Genomic DNA, 23,634 nt, shown 5'->3' with positions numbered 1-23,634 from the left:
CCGTGGTTCCAGCCATGCTGCATCGTTTCACAACTACAGTTCCATCTGGGCTCTAGTAACTGGTGTCCCTTCATGGGCCTAGAAGTGGCTTCACACTGCTGTTACTCACTCAGTGTCTCAATATCCCTTTTTGGTTCCCTTAATTCTACTCCTCACCATACTATATTGAGCCCTTCACCACTGAAGTGGTCTCAAATAAATCATCTAAGAGAAATGATGTTTCATGCAGGACCCTGACTGATAACTGGTATAAAGGAGGTACAACTGGCCCTTTGTACCAGTTATTGTTAAATCAAATATGATTTCTTGAATTAAGTAAATGTTTTAATTTTATATACATCGTTAATGATTTTTACAAAAAAATCCAACTGCAGGTTGTATAAATGATACATTTGTTAAATAGAAGGTATTTCTGTTTTTCACTAAGAAAGTGAAATAAGTAGTATGGTATTTCCTGCCTAGTGGAGCAGTAGAACATATTCAAAGACCAATATACCAGTTCCAAATATTATCCACAATAAAGAGAGACAGACTTTGGCATTTGTAACAGATGCCCAAGAGAGACGATGCCAAAGTCAAGGCTACTCAGAGCTTCCGCTTTTTGTTCAGTCGGGAAATAAATTGAATGTGACAGTAATGTGGCATGTGGTTGGCTATCTGTGTGATGACAAGAGTCACCAAGACCTGATTGGACACAATTCCAATATTCCATCCCATCTTCCTTTTTTATTTCTGTCATCACCTGCATTACTGACTTTTCCTTTGAACAAAGAAAACATTTCAGGTCCAATTTTTTCCAATCCCAATATTTTTCTAGAATGTTTTTCTTTTAAAAGAAATAACATCTGTCAAAGCAAATTATTTTGTGATTTGAACTGCTGCAGTGTATTAACAATCTGTAATGTCCAGAAATTAACATTCATTTAAGAGGCAGACAAAAATGACATGTGGGTCCTCTCATTTCAGGCTAGGAAGGGATTAGTGAAAGTGAACACACAGAGCTGGTTACTTCTTATACTACACAATAGAATCCATGTCTCCATGATTCAAACATATAAGTACTATGAAATATTTTTAATTTCTTTATTGTATCTTATTGTTTGTGGCCTAGTCTTTCCCTTACCAAGTTAAATTTCTTCCGTGTTTGAGAAACTAGTAGAGCTGAATTCTTAATCATCATAATTTTGTTCACTAATATTAACATGGTCTAGGATTTCTGGCATTAAGTAAGGAAAATCTTCCTGAAGATATACACTTAATTCTAGAGTATATATATACTTTCTACAGATACACACAATAATTCACACCTGTGAACAATTTTGTAGACAAACATTTGTACATCTTTGGTTTAGTACAAGAACCCCATAAACAACATCTTTGAGGGAAAGAGATTTTCAGGAGAATCAAAATCCAAACTTTTAACTTTCATTTTGATATGATACTTTTTCTTCTTTTGCTATAAATTTTTAAACTTTTATTGGAGTATAGCTGATTTACAATGTTGTGTTAGTTTCAGGCATGCCCTATAAATTTTACTAAAAAGTAATCAGAAATTTTCCAGATGCTCAACATTTTTTAAGGAAATTTCCCGAAATTTGTAAGCCCGTTAACCAAAAACTTATAATAAAACCACTAGTATTTTATACAACTGCAATTGTACAATATTATTTATACTATTTTAAGATTGATTTCAGATACCAAAGAAGAATATTTATATATTGCCTTAAAATATCCTACATGTTATGGTTATGTTACAAATTTTCAAGCCTTTATCTTTCAGAAACATACATATGGCTGAAAGAGACACACACAAGGCATGAAATTCACTCTGAAATAAAACAAAGTAAATACAAAGTAGGGAGACAAAGTTGGTATGGACATATATGAAAGGAGAGTGATCATGTGCTAAAACTGTAGAAGCTGGCTAATGGATACATATGGATTCATTATAGCTTTAAAATGTGTTTGGTTTAAAATTTTCCATAATAAAAATGCCGCTGCTGTTTGTAGTAGAGAAAAATCAACTTCTACTAATTCAAGTTACAGATCCCTGGTCCAAAACAAAGGTGAATACAGAAGAAGAAATTATAATGAACGCTGGAGAAAACGTACACATTTTGAAACAATAATTTAAAAAGATACCATAAAATGTTATTCCAGTGTCATAATTTACAAGCTAAAGTAACTTAAAATTTCTTAATAAACGTGTTCATTAAACCTGAATAACAGACAAACTCATTCCGAAGTATACTTTATGAGGATGCTGAATGTCCATAATAAGGTGCACAACTGTTTGCTGCTGTTGTTTAGTCGCTAAGTCATGTCAGACTCTTGCGAACCCACGGACTGTAGCCCACTAGGCTCCTCTGTCCATGGGATTTCCTAGGCAAGAATACTGGAGTGGGTCGCCATTTCCTTCTCCAGGGGATCTTCCCAACACAGGGATTGAACCCAGGTATTGAGCTCATGTCTCCTGTTTGGCAGGCAGATTCTTTACTATTGAGCCACCAGGGAAACCCAAGGTGCACAATGAAAGTGAAAAACTTTCAGTCGTGTCCAACTCTTTGTGACCCGATGGGCTATACAGTCCATGAAATTATCCAGGCCAGAATACTGGAGTGGGTTGCCTTTCCCTTCTCCAGGGGATCTTCCCAACCCAGGTCTCCCGTATACAGGCGGATTCTTTACCAGCTGAGGCACAAAGGAAGCCTAAGAATACTGGAATGGGTAGCCTATCCCTTCTCCAGCGGATCTTCCCAATCCAGGAATCGAACCAGGGTCTCCTGCATTGTAGGCAGATTCTTTACCAGCTGAGCTATCAGGGAAGCCCTGAGTGGACAAAAGGTGTACACACAATAGGTCTATGCTAATTGGCTGGTATACTAGATTAGCTTTAAAAAAAAAATACATATAATTTTTTTTTTTTTTGGCTATGCTGGGTCTTTGTTGCTGCACGAGCTTTTCTCTAGTTGTGGCAAGTGGAGGCTATTCTTTAGTTTTAACGAGCCGTTTTCTCATTGCGGTGGCTTCTCTTGTTGCAGAGCACGGGCTCTAAAGGTGCATGGGTTTCAGTAGTCGCAGTTCCCAGGCCCTACAGCACAGGCTCACTAGTAGTGGCACACAGGTTTAGTTGCTCAGCAGAGTGTGGGATCTTCCCAGACTAGGGATTGAACCCATCTCCTGCATTGGCGGGAAGATTCTTTACCGTTGAGCCATCAGGAAAGCCCTAGATTAGCTTTTAATAGCAAGTCTGGAGCCATCATCTTCTATGCTGTAAGTTAGGGTCATTGGGCCCAAACTTGCTCTTGTTAAAAAGTAATACAAAGATACTAACAGCAAAAGACCATCTCTTGTTTTTTTGTATCGCCACTGTTCTATTTAAACCCTATCCTTCCAAATGGTTCATACTCTTACTTTGGCATTGTCCAATAAACCTTATTTATGTAGCTTTAGCCAAACCAAATTGATTTCAATAACTTAATGTCTGTTTAAAAGGAGATAGTACCAGCTGTTCTAACAGATCAACATTCAGTTTGCTCAATATAAGAAATGTTTAAAAATGTTAAGCCATCTAATTTAGGCAGATCCAAGCAAAAGTATTTTAGCATATCCACATTTTTGTGTTTATCATGCTTCACTAGGTCAGATAAATCTGGTCCCAAGTTATTTAAATAGGATCAGTGATCACACAGTAATGAGAATGATGGCATTTAAGTCATACGAAAATTTCATTATTTTATATTTAGTTATATCCTATAGGCCTACAAACATAGGGTAAGTTACATGGTCAGGATCCCTAAAGAAACTTACATTTACAGAGGCCAAATTTAAACTCTGAGATATTAGATAATAACTCAAAGCAGAATGTATTCCAGCATTAACTATACTCTTTATTAGATCAATATCTATTTAAGACTTATTAGGTGACAGATATTTTCAGGAAGGGAGAGGGAAGGGGGGAGGACTAAACAGCTCAACTTGGATTGTCAAGAAACATCCAAGGGTTACTGGATAGGAGTCAACGATAAACAACAGTATAGAAATATTTACTATCAAGGACTGACAAGTGCTACGAAGAAACTTCAAGCAGGGTGCTGAGCGACACAGTGATGAAGTGGAGTACAGATGGGGACAGGGGAGCCACCGAGGGCCTAACAAGGCAGCATTTTGAACCCAACGAAGTGCGGGAGAAAGCCCTATCGACAGATCATCAGAGCGAAGAGTGGTCCTAGTACAGGAAACAGCCCAAAGACCCCAAGATAAGAGCGTTCTTGTTGCTGTTCAAGAACAATGGGAAAATGGTGTGCTTTTTTCAGAGATAAAAGAGACAGAGGTCAAGGGAGAATCTGTGGTCATGATTCTAGAAAAAAAAAAATGAAAGAAAAATGAATGGATATGCTAAAACTAGGTCCATGCTCTCCTATTTACCTCTTCAGGTTATACAGTACTTCTACACACTTTTGAACACATGCTTACTACTGAACAAAAAGAAAAAAAAAACCTAATTGCAGAAAGGCCTAGGAGGGGAAAAGCCTAGCTAGACTGGCCCAAGGGAAATTCAGAAACTGTGTAACATCCTGGTAATAAGTCATCTAACATGTTCCTAAAATTTAGAACAGCAGCAGCAGCAACAAAGGATAAACATTTCACAAAGAAGGAAGACATTTTGTATGTAAGTTTAGCAAAAGAGTAGGCAATATGTTTTTAAACAAAGCTTGTAGTCTCACTTGCATCACTGGGGGTGGGGGTGGGGGGAACCTCTTATTGAAGTACTGTTTCTCTTACTGAAGTACTGTTTCTCAATGTAAAATACTTCTTTTCAAAAGACTACCAAATATCACTGTTTCAATTAGACTGCGATTTAAATCTACATTGCCTTCCTCATTCACCTTCCATTCTTCATTACCCTGTGTTTTCTCGTATCACTTACCAAAATACCAGAAAATTTACAAAGTTATGTTTATTATTTATCATCTGTCTCACTCCACATACCCAGTTTAAAAGTCATCAGGGCAGGGATCTAGGTTTTGCTCACTAATATATTCCAAGCTCCAAAAGCCATGACAGGCACTCAGTAAACATCTCTAAAATTCCCATATCTTATGCTCAGTTCAGTTCAATTTAGGCGCTCAGTCGTGTCCGACTCTTTGCAACCCCACGGACTGCAGCACACCAGGCTTCCCTGTCCATCACCAACTCCCGGTGCTTGCTCAAATTCATGTCCATCGAGTTGGTGATGCCATCCAACCATCTCATCCTCTGTCATCCCCTTCTTCTCCTGCCTTCAATTGTTCCCAGCATCAGAGTCTTTTCCAATCAGTCAGTTCTTCCCATCAGGTGGCTAAAGTACCAGAGTTTCAGCTTCAGCATCAGTCCTTCCAATGAATATTCAGGACTGATCTCTTTTAGGATGGACTGGTTTGATCTCCTTGCAGTCCAAAGGACTCTCAAGAGTCTTCTCTAATACCACAGTTCAAAAGCATCCATCCTCTGGCACTCAGCTTTCTTTATAGTCCAACTCTCACATCCATCCACGACTACTGGAAAAACCACAGCTTTGACTAGACAGACCTTTGTCGGCAAAGTAACGTCTCTGCTTTTTAATAGGCTGTTTAGGCTGGTCATAGCTTTTCTTCCAAGGAGCAAGTGTCTTTTAATTTCGTGGCTGCAGTCACCATCTGCAGTGATTTTGGAGCCCCCAAAAAATAAAATCTGTGTTTCCACTGCTTCCCCATCTATTTGCCATGGAATGTTGAATTTTAAGCCAACTTTTTCACTCTCCTCTTTCACTTTCATCAAGAGGCTCTTTTCTTCTTCTTTGCTTTCTGCCATAAGGGTGATGTCATCTGCATATCTGAGGTTATTGATATTTCTCCCAGCAATCCTGATTCCAGCTTGTGCTTCATCTAGTACAGTGTATCTCAAGATGTACTCTGCATATAAGTTAAATAAGCAGGGTGACCACATACAGCCTTGATGTGCTCCTTTCCCAATCTTGAACCAGTCAGTTGTTTCATGTCTGAACTAAACACAATCACAGAAAACTAAACAAACTGATCACACGAATCCCAGCCTTGTCTAACTCAATGAAACTATGAGCCATGCTGTGTAGGGCCACCCAAGATGGACGGACCATAGTGGAGAGTTCGTACACAATGTGGTCCACTGGAGAAAGGAATGGCAAACCACTTCAGCATTCGTGCCTTGAGAACCCCATGAACGGTATGAAAAGACAAACTGAGTGGGGCCACTGAGATTTTGTGGTAAGGGAACACCTTCATGAAGAGATGATTTTTAAGCAGAGATAAGAATGGCAAGAAGAGGGTGATAAGGTGATAAACATCACTAGCATCACCTAAGAACTAGTTAGAAATGCAAATTATTGGGCTCCACCTCAGATTTATTGATTCAAAAACTCTGGGGTTAGATCCAGCAACTTGTATTTCAACAAGCCCGCTGGGTGATTCTGAAGGACTCTTAAATTTGACAACCACTGATCTAGGGTTAGACTGAGTCAGAAAAGGGAATTACCAGAATTGTTCTGGCCTTAGGACATTTACATGTGCTCTTTCTCACATCTTAGTGAAATGATACTTCAAGCATTCTGTACTTGACTGTCAAATTAATCTTATTAAAACTCTTTTTTGGGGCTGATATTATCATCATCATCATGCCTGTTAAAAATCCGAATTTCAAAGCTCCCTACTGAGCCGTAGAGACTAAACTCCATTGTCTGTCATCAAAAGCCCTCGAAAATCTAGTACCAGTACACTGTGGAAGAGTATTATTACTCTGGTGACCTCTCCAAGGAGGTCTTCTCTGTACTGCGCCCAGGACTGCTCTGACCAGTAACCTGCGACAGAAGTCATGCTATGCCAGTTCAAGGACCTCCCCTTAACTAATCCAGCAGCTTCTACTCCCTCCCACTTTGGAACACTTGCTCTCAGAACTGCCTTCTTTCCGCTAATACCTTATGCCATTTACTCAATGTTAACAAAAATTCAGATCAGTCTGTATGCAATACACCTGAAAAATGCTTCCTTAATCCTCTTGAACTCAACATGACTTTTCCCTCGAAGTCCCCCAAGCATTTTTATACCTCTTTAAAAAAAAAACAAGTATTCTGCTTAGGACTATAGTCATTTCTTTCATTCACTGAATGTTCTACGTGCACTGATAATGTGCCAGATATTGTTCTGAGTGCTGACAATAATGCTCATATGCTATACACTATTCTATATGCCAGACACCATTCTAAACGCTTTTCTGTGTTCTCATTTAATCTTCAAAAAACTTCCTGTTTTCACACAGGGAACTTCAGGAACAGAACAATTAAGAGACTTCTTTAAGATCATACTGCAAGTGGTGGAGTCAAAATACAACCCCCTTAAGTCAAATTCTGACTTAAGAGCTTATCCTATCAACCATTTCTCTAAACTGCCTTCAACAGATGTGAATAAGACAGCTCACTGTTCTCATGGAACATACATTCTACTAGTGGTGGTTAGCGGAATGGGGAAGGGCAGCAATAAGTGATACATACGTGCTTGGTCGCTCAGTCGTGTCCGACTCTTTGTGACCACATGGACAGTAGCCCACGGGCTCCTCTGTACATTGAGATTTTCCAGGCAAGAATACTAGAGTGGACTGCCATACCCTCCTCCAGGGGATCCTCCCAATCCAAGAATCAAACCAGGGTCTCCTGCATTGCAGGCAGATTCTTTACCAGCTGTGCTACCAGGGAAGCCAAGTGATATACATAAATCTACAAAATTACTTCAGAGAGTGATAATACAATGAACAAAATAAAACTCTGTGATATAATACAGTGATGAGAAGTTACTCTACAGAGGGCAGTCAGAGAAGATCTTTTTGAGGTGGTAACATCTGGGTGAAGACCTACATGTCCAGAAGTAGAAGCAAAAACCTGTAAAGAAACTCCAGATAAAAAGAACAACCAGTGCGAAATTCCTAAGACACAAATAATCTTAGCATGTTTCAGGAACAGAAATAAGGCCCATGTGGCTGAAGGATGGTAGATGGAGCGGAATGATTAGGTTGGAGAATTAGCCAAGGCTCAGATCACTTACGACCTCAGAGGCCACCATAAGGACTCTGTATTTTCCTGAGTAACACAAGGAGGTTGTAAGCAGGGTAATGACATTACCTGACTTCTATGTTGAAATGTTAATTCTGCCTGTTAATAAACTCTATTATAGAAAGGCTAAAGTGGAAACAAGGAGGCAGCGCAACTGTCCATGTGGGAACACATACATATGGAGATCAAACCAGCAGGATTTACTGAGGGAGTGGATATGAAAGAAATGAATCATAGATGGCGCCAAACTCTTAGGCATGAGCTACAAAGTAAATGGCAGCATTATTTACAGAGGTGGCGAAGATTAAAGGAGAATGTGGTTGCGGGGTTAGGGCGATAGTCAGGTTTTAGATATATTATGTTTGAAATAGTTATTCAGTACCCAAATGGAGATGACAGGGAGATAGCTAGATATGAATCTAGAGATAGAGATTTGAAAATAATTTTGTATATATGACACCTTCACCAAGGGTGAGTAGAAAGAGAAGGATGGAACGCTAAGCTTCTTAGGCACTTCAGCATTTCAAAGCCAAGTAGACAGGCAAGAGTTGACTCATTGGAAAAGACTCTGATGCTGGGAGGGATTGGGGGCAGGAGGAGAAGGGGACGACAGAGGATGAGATGGCTGGATGGCATCACTGACTCGGTGGACGTGAGTCTGAGTGAACTCCGGGAGTTGGTGAGGGACAGGGAGGCCTGGCGTGCTGCAATTCATGGGGTCGCAAAGAGTCGGACACGACTGAGCAACTGATCTGATCTGAGGCAGCAAGTATATGATCCTGTAACCTTTCTCAATTACAAGTTTGTGTTTTTTTTTAATGAAGTATAGTTGATGTATAATGTAAGTTACAGGTACACAATACACTGATTCACAGTTTTTAAAGGTTACACTGCATTTATTGGATCACGTTCTTTAAGAGGCAGGACAGTGTCTCCTTCATTTCTCCAGTACCCTTTAGAACTTAGTAACAGAAACTTAGAGATGCTCAGTACATTTTAATGAGTGAATGAATTTGACATTGGACTTCTCAAGCTTTCACTGCGGAAATACACTTGATAAAGGCAACAGTGCCTTGCATATACTGGGCACACAAATATTTGTTTAATGAAAGAAAGAAAAATCCTGTGTTTTGCTATATACACCTTAGTGCTCACACTGTTCCAGAGAGTATAAAGGAAAGGAGGAAAGCAGGCAGCAGCCTGTACCTCCACGCTTCCTACCAATGACAATCACAAATGCCCTAACCCTTCATTCTGGTCCCGACTACAGAGTAGACAGGGAAGGTGGGGAATGGCACGAGAGACAGCAGCAAGGAACAAAGGGCTTCCAATTCCCATGCTAAAACAGAGTTCTGGTTTTCATGCCATAAATAAGTATTAATATTAAACAACAATTATATACCTAGCTCAGATGGTAAAGCACCCATCTGCAATGCAGGAGACCTGGGTTCAATCTCCGGGTTGGGAAGATCCCCTGGAGAAGGAAATGGCAGCCCACTCCAGTACTCTTGCCTGGAAAATCCCATGGACGGAGAAGCCTGGTAGGCTACAGTCCATGGGGTGGAAAAGAGTTAGACACGACTGAGAGATTCCACTTTAACTTTCATATGCCAGGCACTAGAGTACCATCTTCTCTGGCAGCTCAGTGGTAAAGAATCCACCTGCAGTGCAGGAGAGGCAGGATACACAGGTTCCCTAGGTTGGGAAGATCCTCTGGAGAAGGAAATGGCAACCCACTCCAGTATTTCTGCCTGGGAAATCCCATGGACAGAGGCCCCTGGTGGGCTACAGCCCATGGGGTCACAAAGAGTCAGACACGACTTAGTGACTAAACAACAAAAAAGTTACGTATCAGGTAGAGAGCAGTAGGCAAAACACAGTGTCCCTCAAAGAACTTCCATTCTAAAAAGGAAGGCATCTATTACATAAACAGTATACATGCGTGCTCAGTGGCTTCTGCTGTCTCCAACTCTTTGTGACCCTATGAACCGCAGCCCAACAGGCTCCTCTGTCCATGGGATTCTCCAGGCAAGAATACTGGAGTGGGTTGCCATTTCCTCCTCCAGGGGATCTTCCCAACCCAGGGATCAAACTAGCATCCTTTCTGTCTCCTGCACTGCAGGTGGATTCTTTAGCACTGAGCCACCTGGGAAACCCCACCTAAACAGCATATAGGTATGTAATTACATTTCTAAGAATTTTGCTGAAACACAGTATGTATATACCATTGCACAGAACAACAGGGAGCAGAGGTTGAAAGGCAGGAGGTTTCTAACATGAAATACCTTAAGAAGTCAGGTTGGCTGTGGAGGATTCATTTCGATATTTGGCAAAACTAATACAATATTGTAAAGTTTAAAAATAAAATTAAAAAAATGCAAAAAAAACACAACATTCATAAAACTTAAAAAAAAAAAAAGTCAGGTTGGGAGATAGAAAAAGCGTGAGAGATAGGTGGAAGGGACAGGGTGTAGGAGAGCTTTAGGTAGAAAGCAATTTAGGATGACCCAAACAATTTTAAATGGACCAGTAAATGCAGGACCATATACAACCCATTTCAGATTTTTAAAACCTTGACCTTAAGGTGTAGGAGTAGCAGTGGAAAGGTACTAAGCAAAGGAACAACATGATCAAACTGCTAGATTTGTGTTTTTAAAAACCACTCTGGACTTCCCTGGTGGTCCAGTGGTTAAGACTCCACGCTTACAATGCAAGGGGTCAGGTTTGATAACTGGTGAGGGAACTGATCCCAAATACTGCCAGAAAGATCCCAAGTGCCACAACTAAGACCCGGCACAGCCAAAAATTAAATTAAGTTAAAATCACTCTGAATTCTATGAACAGAACAAACTGAAGTGAGGGAGGCAGAGGAATGGACTGGGAATTTGGGGTTGGTTGATGCAAACCATTACATTTAGAATGGATAAATAACAAGGTACTATATCCAATCTCCTGGGATAAACCATAAGGGAAAAGAATATTTAAAAAAGAATGGAATGTATATATGTGTAAAACTGAGTCACTTTGCTATTCAGCAGAGATTGGCACAACACTGTAAATCAACCACGTGCTTGTGCTTAGGTGCTCGGCTGCATCTGACTTTTTTCAGCCCCATGGAGCCCGCCAGGCTCCTCTGTCCATGGGGATTCTCCAGACAAGAGTACTGGAGTGGGTTGCCATGCCCTCCTCCAGGGGATCTTCCCAACCCAGGGATTGAACCCAGGTCTTCCACATTGCAGGCGGATTCTCTACCATCTGAGCCACCAGGGAACCCCAAATCAACTATACTTTCATTTAAAAAAAATAAAGGAATGAACTGAAGGAAGGAAAGGAAAGATTTAAGATTATTTAGTTATCCAAGAGAAAAATAATAGTGGCTTGGATCAGGCTGGAGCAGCAGAAACACCAAGTAGACAATTCCAAGACATTATTTAAGAGACGAAACAAAAGTCAGCAAGGTTTGGTGACAGAGCACACACAACTCCCGGGTTCTGGCCTGAGCAACTAGATGGACAGAGGCGTGACTGAGAAAGGCTTCACTAGAGAAGCAGAGGTGGGGTGGATGGGGAAAGTATGAGCTCATCACTGATGATTCCTGCTACGTAGCCAATGAAAGCTCGAAGAGGTAGATGGATACGCAACTAGGTGCTCAGGAGAGGTTTGGGCTTTAGATGTATATATGGGCATCTCTAGAGATGGTATTTTAAGTCATGGGCATGGATGTGATATCCTAGGACAAAGTGCAGAATGGACAAGAAATCCTATCAACCCCAAACCCTAAGGAAACAATATGTGGAGATTAGAAGAGTTAAGAACTAGTGAAGAACAGGAAAAAGCAGTAGCCCAGAGAGGAAAGAGGAAAGTCAGAAAGTACAGTGTTATGGAAATGAAAGGAAGTATGTTTCAATTAGGAAAAAAGATGGACAACAATGATAAAGAACACTGAAATAACGATATTAATGATGGTCAGGATTCCAGGCCAGTTATAAACGATCATTAACCCATTACATAGGCAGATTACAGTATCGGACTATCTAAGTAGTCCAGTTCAGTAATGAAACATGCCCAGGTTTAAATCCCTGCTCCACTACTTACTTGCTATGTGGCTGTAAGTTTATTAATCTCACTATGTCTCAGTTTCCAATTCTTAAAAAAGAAGGTATAAACAATGCCTACCTCAAAAGATTACTTTGAGGATTAAATAGTGTTTGCATTGATCACTTAAAACAGTAGCTAGCACAAATAAGTTGTCAGTAACTGACATTACTTACAATATTACAAATTACTTACAACATTGTTTCTATGGGAAATTACGAACAACAGAAGTTTGTTCCAAATAACCTTTCACTACTTTGCGATTGTCTCAACTCCTTACAAATTGTGATCTTTCAGGTCTTATCCCAAAAGCCTTGAGGAAAATGCTAGATTTAAAACTTACTCAAAATGTCCTTGGGCTTACCCCGGTGGCTCAGTGGTAAAGAATCTGCCTGCAATGCGGAGAACCTGGGTTCTATCCCTGGGTCCAGAAGATCCCCTGGAGGAGGGCATGGCAACCCACTCCAGTACTCTTGCCTGGAGAATCCCATGGACCTCGTCTGGCAGGCTATCATCCATAGGGTGGCAAAGAGTTGGACAGGATTGAAGGAAGTGAGCGTGCACACAAAATGTCCTTAATACAGTAGCCGATCACTTCTGGAGAAACTAACCATTGTTTTGCTTTTTGGAAGGACAACCTATCACACTCATTACATTCATACTAAAATCAGGATGAATTTATAATTTATTTAGGAAATTCTAAAAACTGGTGGCAAAAAAGACTGTTTCAAGTCAAAAAGGCAAAACAAATATAATTTTATTTTAAAACAAAATATTTCTGTTTAGTCATCTTCTGGTGTATATTCAAATACCAACACAACATCTATCATAACTATGATGAAACGGCCTGTCTCTTCCTATTCTGTACAAAGACACAAATGTCAGGGAGAGAAAAGATGCAGGTCTGTAGCTTCCTGATGATCATCTTATATCCAAAAACATGTAAAGGTATTTAGAGTACCTAAAATAGCCCCACAAAGAACATTTCTAACCACATGGTGACAGATAAAGATATATGCTCATTTGGTCCCTAAAACTAAGAGGACAAATAAATGGAAATGTATATACAATCAGGTCTTATCCCTGAAATTTCCATGTACCCAGCAAGAAATATTTTAGAAACATTCAGAAATCTCTATACACTCTATTTAAAGTGAAATGCTAGAGTTTTCCCATTAGCTCTTTATTTTTCAATTGTTAAACCAATGGAAATACCTAGTATCTTGTGGAGCCATTATATCAAGAAAGTGTTATTTTGGAACTCATGAAAAAATGTTTACTGTGCTATTTCCTATCAGCTGATGAAAATGTTTCATTTTAGGACCAAGTAAAGACATAAAGTAGAATGTTAGATCCCATATCAGTAACAACTGAACGTCACTACCATCTGTTAGCTTCTGAATAGGTTATTGGAAACAAGGTGACAGACAGGCTAACTCCTTGCGGATAAGTATCCACATCACATCATCACAACCAGTATTCATTTGCACCTTCAAGAAAAACTGCCACAAGGGGGAACAAAAACATTCAACTGATACATGAATTATGAAACAGCTTTTCAAAATGTTATGAAAAATATGAATAGTCTTCTGAAAACACACAATACTTACAGACTTACAGGGCATATTTCAGATTCAGTATTTTTTATATAACTGAAGCGAGCACTCGCACAGAATAAAATGAGGTACAATTAAGAAGTGTGTGTAGCCCTGTACAGATGGCCTGATCCTAACACAAGATGTTAACAAAGCAAGTTCATGGGGGAGGGGGAAAGCCTGCATTTTCTATGCTATAATTTAGCTAACTCCACCCCCAAAATATATTTTAAGAGGGGAGGGGCTGAGCATTTAAGAATCAATCGTTTTCAATAAACAAAATAAATCCCTTTTAGATTATGTGTTCCAAATAAATCTACTTACTGTTTTCAAATGTGTTTGGGAAGTCATTCTTTGTTACTTTGATAAATAACATTTGGAAAATATGACAAGTAGATTTTAGTTTCTTGCCTCAGAAGTATTCTGCTAAAAGAAACAACAGAAATAACTAGATAGCATTTGTTTCATGTACCTAATAAAACATTTGTCATTTAAAACATAAACTATGCTGCATAAACACCTATCATTGTTCACTGAAGAGAAAGTAACTTTAATTTGTAAATTATGGTATATATGCAAAAGCTACTTGTAAAATGATAAGTCAAATTACCACCAAAAATAAATAAATAAAAGGGAAAAGTGCCAAACATTTTTCATGAACTCCTTAAACTGTATATAGTTCAAAGTTATGACTATTTCTGAGAGGTCTCAGCATTTAATTATTTAGCTCCACATTGGCACATCACATTATTATATTCTTAACCCCATCTCTTTTAAACAAAGGACATTAAATTTTCTATGAAAGCATATTTTCCTTTTCTTGAACGAATTTTTTCTCATTCTCTCAACAATCATCCCAAGGTACTATCTAAGACAAAGACCAGTTACTCTTCGCACATACTTTCCAAATCATGAACGTGCAACTTCTACAAAAGAAGAAAACCTAGAATACTGTAATATATATAAAGTAAAAAAAAAAAAAAAAGTTCACTTCTGTTGTGACAATAATAAAAAAAATTTGATGAGATCATAAAGCCACGAAGCTTCCTGTTGGTAGCTGAGGATGAAGTCATTAGCAACCCAGGATTCCCTGGTCCTTGTAATCAGAAGCTGCACCTACCAGATTTCTGCATTGTTCGGCAGAGGTAGCTTTAAAACACCCCGCTCCCAAATCTTCCAAACCAAACCACGCCTTCCAGTTATCATTCAAATGGACCGTTTCACAGTGTAGCACTACGACACATTTCCCGCGAGCTTAAACATCTAGTAAGAGTCAACATTTTAGATTCCCTTGGTCATGCTGGAGCAAAGATGAACTCTTGAACCCCACGCTACATAATGAGCCGGGGCTTCAGAAACGAGATGGAGAAGCATGCTTCGGTTCTTCAACCTTTACGGCCTTCACTGACCTCCGTAGTGAAACCCTCCCTCCGGTTTCTTCCCAACTCTTAGTCACCCCAAAACACAGAAGGCAAAGAAAGATTCCTTACTTCCTGCTGTTGTTAAGAGGAGGACACCCAAGAGTAAGTTTGAACGCATGGAAGAAAAACAGCTTCATCTTGGCCACCACTGCGAACATATGTCACCCAGCCCAGGCGCAGCGTTCGCATCCCCGGGGCCCCCTGGCAGGCCCCCACGTCCCCGGGATTCTCCAGCAGCACAGACCACCCCCCCGCCCCAGGTCCCCCAATGTCAGGGACTCGGCTCCGCGCCTCTTGCGCTCCCGCCTCCCCCACCCTCAAGCTCACCGCCGGGGCCCCCAAGACCACATTGTCCGTCACAATACAATGGAATGTCACTGCCCCGAACTCCTCGGCGGCCCGCTTGGCCCCCCGGCACGAGTCCCGAGTTTCCCTGATCGCCGAGTTCAGCCAATAACCCAAACTTCACCATGTGGAAGCCCAGGACGCGGAGGTGACGGGGACCTACGACTCCCGCCCAAGCCTCCCTTTTACCCACGCTCCCCAGCTGCGAATCCCACATCGGGCGCCCCCACCCACCCCGAAACCACCCCACAGGAATTAGCAGCCGCTTCTCCCGGCAGGGTGAGGGCAACGAGAAGAGCAGGGGGGGTTCCCCGCCGACCCGAACCCTCGGGGGGTGCTGCACGGGGGCGAAGGCCCCAAACGCATCCCCGGCTTTTCCGGGCCCGCCAGGACCCCCCGCCGCCCACTCTCCCTACCTGGCCTTGAGGCTGGGGCTGCTACCGCCGCTGCCGCTGCTGCTGGAGGCGGCGGCCGCGGCTCGGGGTTCGTAGGCCCAGGCGGGGGCGGGGGGTGGTGCGGCGGCGGCGCTGGAGGGGGCGGCGGGGGGCGCGGGCGGCGGCGGCGGCGGCGGCGGGTCGGCGAAGCCGGAGGTCGCGTAGTTCCTATCCATCGTGGGGGCGGCGGAGGGCGGGCGAGCTGCGGTGGGGGCTCCTCTAGGGCCCAGTGAGAGGGGGGCGGGAGGGGAGGGAGGGGGCGGGGGGAGGAAGAGGAGGCGGCGGCGGCGGAGGGAGCTGCCCCCTCACATGGCCGCAGGCGAGCGAGCGGAGGGCGCGCTGGCCGGTCTGTGCCGGGGGGAGCCGGGCCGCGGTGCGCCGCGAGGCCCCAGCTGGGCGTCAGGGGAGCGGCGGCATCCGTGGCCGGGACTCGCGGCGGCGGCGGCGGCGGTGGCTGCGCCCCATGTTGGTGGATTTCCCAGGATGCACCTCCCGGCCCCCCCCACCTCCGCCCCGCGGCCTCGCCCCGCCTCCCCTCGGCGCCCCGCGCTCGCGGCTCGCGGGCCAGAGACCGCCTCCTCGTCCGCTGCTGCCGCCGCCGCCGCCTCTGGAAGCCCAGCCCGGGCGGAGAAGGCTTGAGGCCTGCCCGGCCCAGGCCAGCTCCGGGAATCGTAGGGGCGGCCGCCAGCCCTAGCCCGCGAGCCACGGACTTCCCGCCCCCGGCTGCTCCAGGGGAAGCCGTCGGCGCTCGCCGCGCCCCGCGTGGGAAGGGGCCGCGCCTGCCGGGCGTCCTCCGCGAGGGAGGGGGAAACTGAGCGGAAACCCGGCGCGGGGTGCTGCGGCGGGGGAGCCTTGTCAACGCTTTGCCTGGAGTTCGTTATTTGACCCTTCGAGTTATTTTGAGTGACTCAAATACTCAGTTCTCAGATCGCGACTCCTTTCCCTGCGCCTTGTCCCAAACCAGAAACAGCTGAGCAGACTGTTTTACAGTTCCGTTTACTCCCTTCCTGCCCAAAGCTTGCTGGGCTAGAGGACCCTTTTCCTGCTGTTAGGGGAGATTTATATTCAAAGAGATTCAAATTCAAACGTATTCTTTTCCAACCCTCGTTGAAAGGACCTTTCCCTGGGGGGCTCTTATTAACTGTCCCCACCCCCACCTTGGGGATTTTTCTCATTCTGGGTTTCAGAATCTTCTGTCCCAAGATGAATACTGCCCCTTCATTGATTAATACAGCCGCCATCTGGATGACTTTAATTACCATAAATTTAAACTCAGAGTGCACAAACTGTTGAAGTTTTTTGTTTGAGGCTTGGAACTTCAGCAGGACTGTATCCAAACGTCTCCTGTCCGGCGTCCAGGTTGTTTGGGGGAGGAGGGGAATTAAAGATTATTTGCGGTTCCCTATTGTATGTGAGAGTTGTTGTTTCTTCTAGTAACTTATGTGTAGTGAAACAAGAATCATAGAAACCACTATTTGGTCCTTAAGGCATAAAGTAAAAGTTAATAACAGTGAAGTTGATTGACCATCACCCTTTTAAAAAATCAATACAGGTTTAACACCTATTTATGTGCTTAGTACAGAAATCTGTCCCTCAAGATAAGCTTAACATGAAAGTTAAATCAGACAGGCATCGTAGAAGACAATAAATCTGATACATTAACTCTGATCACCATGCAAAAAGCAATTTAAACTTCAGTAATCCCTGGTTTTGGACCTGCTGTTCCTTCTGAGATTAATTTTGTCCTGGAAGATTCTGTTTTCCTCCTGGCGCCTACATCCTTTTGTTCCTATTCATTCCTTTTTTTGTAAGTCTTTCGTCACCTGTGCTGCCTGCAGTCCTGTCCCGGGGTGGGGAAGCGAGGAAGAGAGTAGTCGTTATTTACAAATGAATTCAAATGTGTGGACACAAGTGACTTTGCCGATTTTATGTTAATCCCAGTATGCATTTTCTGAGGACATCTTTGAAAAGTGGTTTTCTTTGGAGAAGGAATTTGCCAGATAATCTAAGACCCTGCAGAGAAGTAACAAATATTCCATACAACATTTATTTTTCTTACTTCTGACTGGAAATCTGTAATCTATATAAATAAAGCAAAGTTGTAAATATTTTTCTGAGCACTAAAGTTTTGTCTGTATGAAAAGTGGAGTGGCATGTTATAAATGTTTTATGGCAGTTTGATACTCACAACTGGTACTCAGAACTTATGCAGGCAATACCAAACAAGTGGCAATAAAACCTTTATAGTCCTTCACACCATTATGTAGTTTGTTTATGTCACATAAATCAGAGAAAAAATATTAAGGGAAAATTTTAGTATTTTAAAAATAATATTACTCTGTCACCATATGTGATGTTTCTTTGCCCATTAAGTGAAATTTAGTTTACCTTAAGTCAATGCAAGTATATTTCCGATGTTACAGCATGTCTACAAATAACATCATAAAACATCACAGTCTTTTTGGTAAAATTAATGATACTTTGGCCACCTCATCCGAACAGTTGAGTCTTTGGAAAAGACCCTGATGCTGGGAGGGATTGGGGGCAGGAGGAGAAGGGGACGAGAGAGGATGAGATGACTGGATGGCATCACCGACTCTATGGACACGGGTTTGGGTAAGCTCCAAGAGTTGGTGATGGACAGGGAGGCCTGGCGTGCTGCAATTCACCGGGTCACAAAGAGTCGGACCCGACTGAGCGACTGAACTGAACTGAGTGATATTACCTGAAGAATGTCGTCTTCCCTGCTGAAAACATACTCCCAACACTACAAACTTTTCATGTTATCTTTCAAATAATTCCCAACCCAGCTGTTTAAATCTGATCTGTTGCTCTTGTTGTTTAGTCTGTAAGTTTGTCCAACTCTTTTGCACCCCCATGAACTGTAGCTCACCAGGCTCTTCAGTCCATGGGATTTCCCAGGCAAGAATACTGGAGTGGGTAGCCATTTCCTTCTGCAGGGGATTTTCCTGACCCGGAGATCAAACCTGTGTCTCTTGCATTGAAGGCGGATTCTTTATCACTGAGCCACTGGGGAAGCCCTTTAAGTCTGATTTAGACAGCACTAAAAGGAAAAGGTCAGTTTTCATTCCAATCCCAAAGAAAGGCAATGCCAAAGAATGCTCAAACTACCGCACAATTGCACTCATCTCACACGCTAGTAAAGTAATGCTCAAAATTCTCCAAGTCAGGCTTCAGCAATATGTGAACCATGAACTTCCTGATGTTCAAGCTGGTTTTAGAAAAGGCAGAGGAACCAGAGATCAAATTGCCAACATCCGCTGGATCATGGAAAAAGCAAGAGAGTTCCAGAAAAACATCTATTTCTGCTTTATTGACTATGCCAAAGCCTTTGACCGTGTGGATCACAAGAAACTGTGGAAAATTCTGAAAGAGATGGGAATACCAGACCACCTGATCTGCCTCTTGAGAAATTTGTATGCAGGTCAGGAAACAACAGTTAGAACTAGACATGGAACAACAGACTGGTTCCAAATAGGAAGAGGAGTACGTCAAGGCTGGATATTGTCACCCTGCTTATTTAACTTCTATGCAGAGTACATCATGAGAAAAGCTGGGCTGGAAGAAGCACAAGCTGGAATCAAGATTGCCGGAGAAATATCAATAACCTCAGATATGTAGATGACACCACCCTTATGGCAGAAAGTGAAGAGGAACTCAGAAGCCTCTTGATGAAAGTGAAAGTGGAGAGTGAAAAAGTTGGCTTAAAGCTCAACATTCAGAAAACGAAGATCATGGCATCCGGTCCCATCACTTCATGGGAAATAGATGGGGAAACAGTGGAAACAGTGTCAGACTTTATTTTTCTGGGCTCCAAAATCACTACAGATGGTGACTGCAGCCATGAAATTAAAAGACGCTTACTCCTTGGAAGGAAAGTTATGACCAACCTAGATAGCATATTCAAAAGCAGAGACATTACTTTGCCAACAAAGGTTCGTCTAGTCAAGGCTATGGTTTTTCCTGTGGTCATGTATGGATGTGAGAGTCGGACTGTGAAGAAGGCTGAGCGCCAAAGAATTGATGCTTTTGAACTGTGATGTTGGAGAAGACTCTTGAGAGTCCCTTGGACTGCAAGGAGATCCAACCAGTCCATTCTGAAGGAGATCAGCCCTGGGATTCCTTTAGAAGGAATGATGTTAAAGCTGAAACTCCAGTACTTTGGCCACCTCATGTGAAGAGTTGACTCATTGGAAAAGACTCTGATGCTGGGAGAGATTAGGGGCAGGAGGAGAAGGGGACAACAGAGGATGAGATGGCTGGATGGCATCACTGACTCGATGGACGTGAGTCTGAGTGAACTCCAGGAGTTGGTGATGGACAGGGAGGCCTGGCGTGCTGCGATTCATGGGGTCGAAAAGAGTCGGACACGACTGAGCGACTGATCTGATCTGAAAAGTCAACAGTGAGCCTTGTTGTTCTTGTTTTAAATAAAAATATTCATTCCACTTTTTGCCTGTGGAATTTAAGATCCAGATCAACTGTTATGTCTTTCATGACATTTCCTCATCATTCCAAGGCAAAACCAATTGCTTCCTTTTCAGTTGCTCTATGGTGCCTATTGCATTTATTGTATTTAACGCTATCTTGTTGCATTATGATTAGTTGTATATCTGCTCCTTTCTCTCACAGATCATGAGTTCCTTAAAGGAAAGAGTTGTGTTTAATTCATCCTTCTATTCTCAGTACTTAGTGCTACACCTGACATTAGGCTCTAAATACATATTTATTGAATGAATAAATCCAAATACAATTTTTTAAATACCCATTCAGAAATTCCATTTAATCATTTACATACTCTTTTTCTGGAAACAAAGGCAACTTGGTTGCAAGATGAATTAAGATCCTACACTTAAAAGTCTTTCCTCCTCTCCCACCCACGTCTTCAATTCCTTCTGAGTTCTATTGTCTATAAGTTAGTGATGTCTCAGAAACTGTCCATGATGGACTTATCTGGTGGTCCAGTGGTTAAGACTTTGTGCTCCCAATGTAGGGCATTAGGGTTCAATCCCTGGTCAGGGAACTAAAATCCCACATGCTGCAAGGCATGACCAAAGAAAAAAGTGTCCATGGACACTCTCCTCACATTTCCCACCTTCCTCCCATCCCATTAGAAAATCGCCATGTATTTAAACTGGTAGGAAGCTTAGAGTAGTTCATCACCTTCATTCTGCTGTTGAGGCTGAAGCCCGGGGTTCAGATTGTTTTAGGTTAATAGAGGCATTCAGTTGCGGGAGGAAGTAATGAAACTGTATCTCCACTGAGGCAGCCTTGTTTTTTTAGCTTGTGGGGAAATGCAGTGTTGGGGGTTGACATATTTGAAATGTAGTCAGTAAGTCCATATATTCTAATGTTACAAAAAGACTAACCATTATTTAGAAAGATACAAGAAGGTCAAGTTTTGTGGTCAAGTTGGATTGATTAGGGGAGGGGTCTTAATCTTCCATTTTTCCTTTCTCTTCTGGCATAGGGAGGGGGAACTATAATCCTGTTTTTGCTGGGGGAGAACTGATTTCACTCTCTTAGGTCAACATCAGAAATTAAATTACGACATCAGAAATGAGGGAGTTCCCTGATGGTCCAGTGGTTTGGACTTGGTACTTTCGTGGCCACAGCCCCCGGTCAAGGAACTAAGATCCTGCAGAAAAAAAGAGAAAAAAAAAAAAACAAAACAATCAGAAATGAAGTGAGCCCCACTGTCATTTTCTCTGAGGCTTAGATCCTATCAACCATCCTTGGGTGCTATCTCTGTTGCTTGTCTTACGCTCCAGGGAAACAGCAATGGGGTCAGAAAAGCTGCATTTATACCTGCTTCTTTGGAAGCCACAGATGTCATTGAAAGACAGCGATGAGTCACATTCCTTCCAGTGAGCAGAGTTTCAGGAAGCCTACTTGATCATCAGTTTTGCAGGTAGAGGAAGTGGTCTGAGCTATGAATTAGATGATCTCTTGAGCTCTGTGACTATAGTTTAGCTGATAGGGGTCTGGAAGAAGCCAGGTTGAATAATTGGAGACCAAGAGGTCGGGGGGTTAGAGCCCACTTTAAGTATGGGCTGGAAAGACAGGGGTGTGGTCTGATCAAGTCGATCATTGAATGATATCTTTTATCTCCCTGAATAGGTTACAGGAAATTTAAACCTCATTCTGTAAATTAGAGCAGAAGATCTCCTGGAGAAGAGAATGGCAACCTACTCCAGTATCCTTGCCTGGAGAATTCCATGGACAGAGGAGCCTGGCAGGCTACAGCCCATGGGGTCTCAAAGAGTCAGACAAGACTGAGAAACTAACACTTGCACTTTTACTTTCATCAGAATAACCAATATAGAGAGCCAGAAAGCCAATGCCACTGCCGCCACCTCTTCAGTTCCAACAAAGCATGAGTTCTCCGGGGGCATGACCTGTGAAGCCTGCGCTAATGTGTCACTCATATCCTTAACGAGCTAGGAGGAGTTCAGTTTGACATTGACCTGTCCAACAAGACGCTTTGCATCACCTCTGAGCATAGTGTGGACACTCTGCTGGAGACCCTGGGGAAAACAGGAAAGGCTGTTTCCTACCTTGGTCCCAAGTAGAGGGGGCCTGGGTGTCCAACCTGCAGAATAGATCCTCTCCTGTCTTCCACACAGATCTAAGACCTGTCAGTCCTGCTCAGCCAATGGAGTTCTGCAGAGACCCTCACTTACCCTGCTCCTCTGGAGCTCTCCTGCAATAAAGTCCAGCTGCTTCTGCTGGGGAAGAAAAAAAAGTGTAGCCAATATGTACTAAATATGAATGTGCTGGGTCCTGTGCTATGGGCTTTTTATAGTTTATCTATAAACTATAGTATATCTGTAACTATATTTAATCCTCAAAATATTCTTACACTGTGGGTATTGATTATTATTATTTCCATTTTACAGGAAATTGAGGCTTAATGAAGTTAACTGCCCAAATCATGTAAACTAATATAAATTGACGCTAATACAAGTGGAGCTTCAAACCAGCTATATTTGACTGCTGAACCCAATAAGCTTGGTTAAAGTGCTACTGCCAGGTATCTCCACTAAAGTGAAAGTGAAGGGAAAGTGAAGTCGCTCTTTGGACCCCGTGGACTGTAGCCTGCTAGGCTCCTTCGTCCATGGGATTCTCCAGGCAAGAATACTGGAATGGGTTGCCATTTCCTTCTCCAGGGTATCTTCCCAACACAGGGATCGAAGCCAGGTCTCCCGAACTGCAGGCAGACTCTTTACTGTCTGAGCCACGAGGGGCTCCTATCTCCACTAAAGAGTGGCTATATTTTCTTTAATAGTAATATTTTGTTGGTACTTTAAGGCTGTAAACTCCCAAAGCATCATTCCTTCACCGCTGGTTTCAGCATCTCTATTAGTTTCCTATGAGAGCTGCAACATATTATCACAAACTGGGTGGCTTAAAGCCATAGGTATTTTTGTGTCACTATTCTGGAAGCCCCAAATCATGCTGTCTACAGGGCTGTGTGCTTCCCCTGGAGGCTCTCGGGGAGAATTCTTCCTTGCCTCTTTCAGCTTCTGGGGCATTCCTTAGGTTGGCTCCCTCATTCTAATTTCTGCCTCTGTCTTCACATTCTCTATGTCTGTCTTCTCCTCCGTCCTTTATAAGAACACTTA

The 23,634-nt window shown here is 42.6% G+C and overlaps 1 protein-coding gene, 1 long non-coding RNA gene and 1 pseudogene across 7 annotated transcripts in view; 2 read left to right on the top strand and 1 right to left on the bottom strand.

The window, feature by feature from the left end:
* QSER1 (glutamine and serine rich 1) overlaps positions 1-16,217 on the bottom strand; it is an 80,083-nt gene extending 63,866 nt beyond the window's left edge. For 2 of the 6 annotated variants that reach the window (XM_061381054.1, XM_061381056.1), the window contains exon 1: positions 15,971-16,216. In XM_061381054.1, coding sequence (XP_061237038.1) covers positions 15,971-16,164 — 194 coding nt within the window. In that variant the 5' untranslated portion in view covers positions 16,165-16,216. Of the gene's footprint in view, positions 1-14,112; positions 14,781-15,278; positions 15,422-15,970 lie in introns of those variants that run through there. The other 4 variants (XM_061381058.1, XM_061381059.1, XM_061381055.1 and 1 more) reach the window with 4 other exon arrangements.
* Positions 15,770-21,684, top strand: LOC133226939 (uncharacterized). The gene is made up of 2 exons (XR_009729670.1): positions 15,770-15,833; positions 17,176-21,684. It is a non-coding gene; the product is annotated as an uncharacterized LOC133226939 (long non-coding RNA).
* Positions 21,685-21,790: 106 nt separating this feature from the next.
* Positions 21,791-23,164, top strand: LOC133261046 (copper transport protein ATOX1-like; annotated as a pseudogene).
* The last annotated feature ends 470 nt before the right edge of the window (positions 23,165-23,634 follow it).

Source organism: Bos javanicus, chromosome 15 (genome assembly GCF_032452875.1).
Source record: "Bos javanicus breed banteng chromosome 15, ARS-OSU_banteng_1.0, whole genome shotgun sequence".
Classification (NCBI taxonomy): domain Eukaryota; kingdom Metazoa; phylum Chordata; class Mammalia; order Artiodactyla; family Bovidae; genus Bos; species Bos javanicus.
This window is presented reverse-complemented; position numbering and strand designations above follow the sequence as displayed.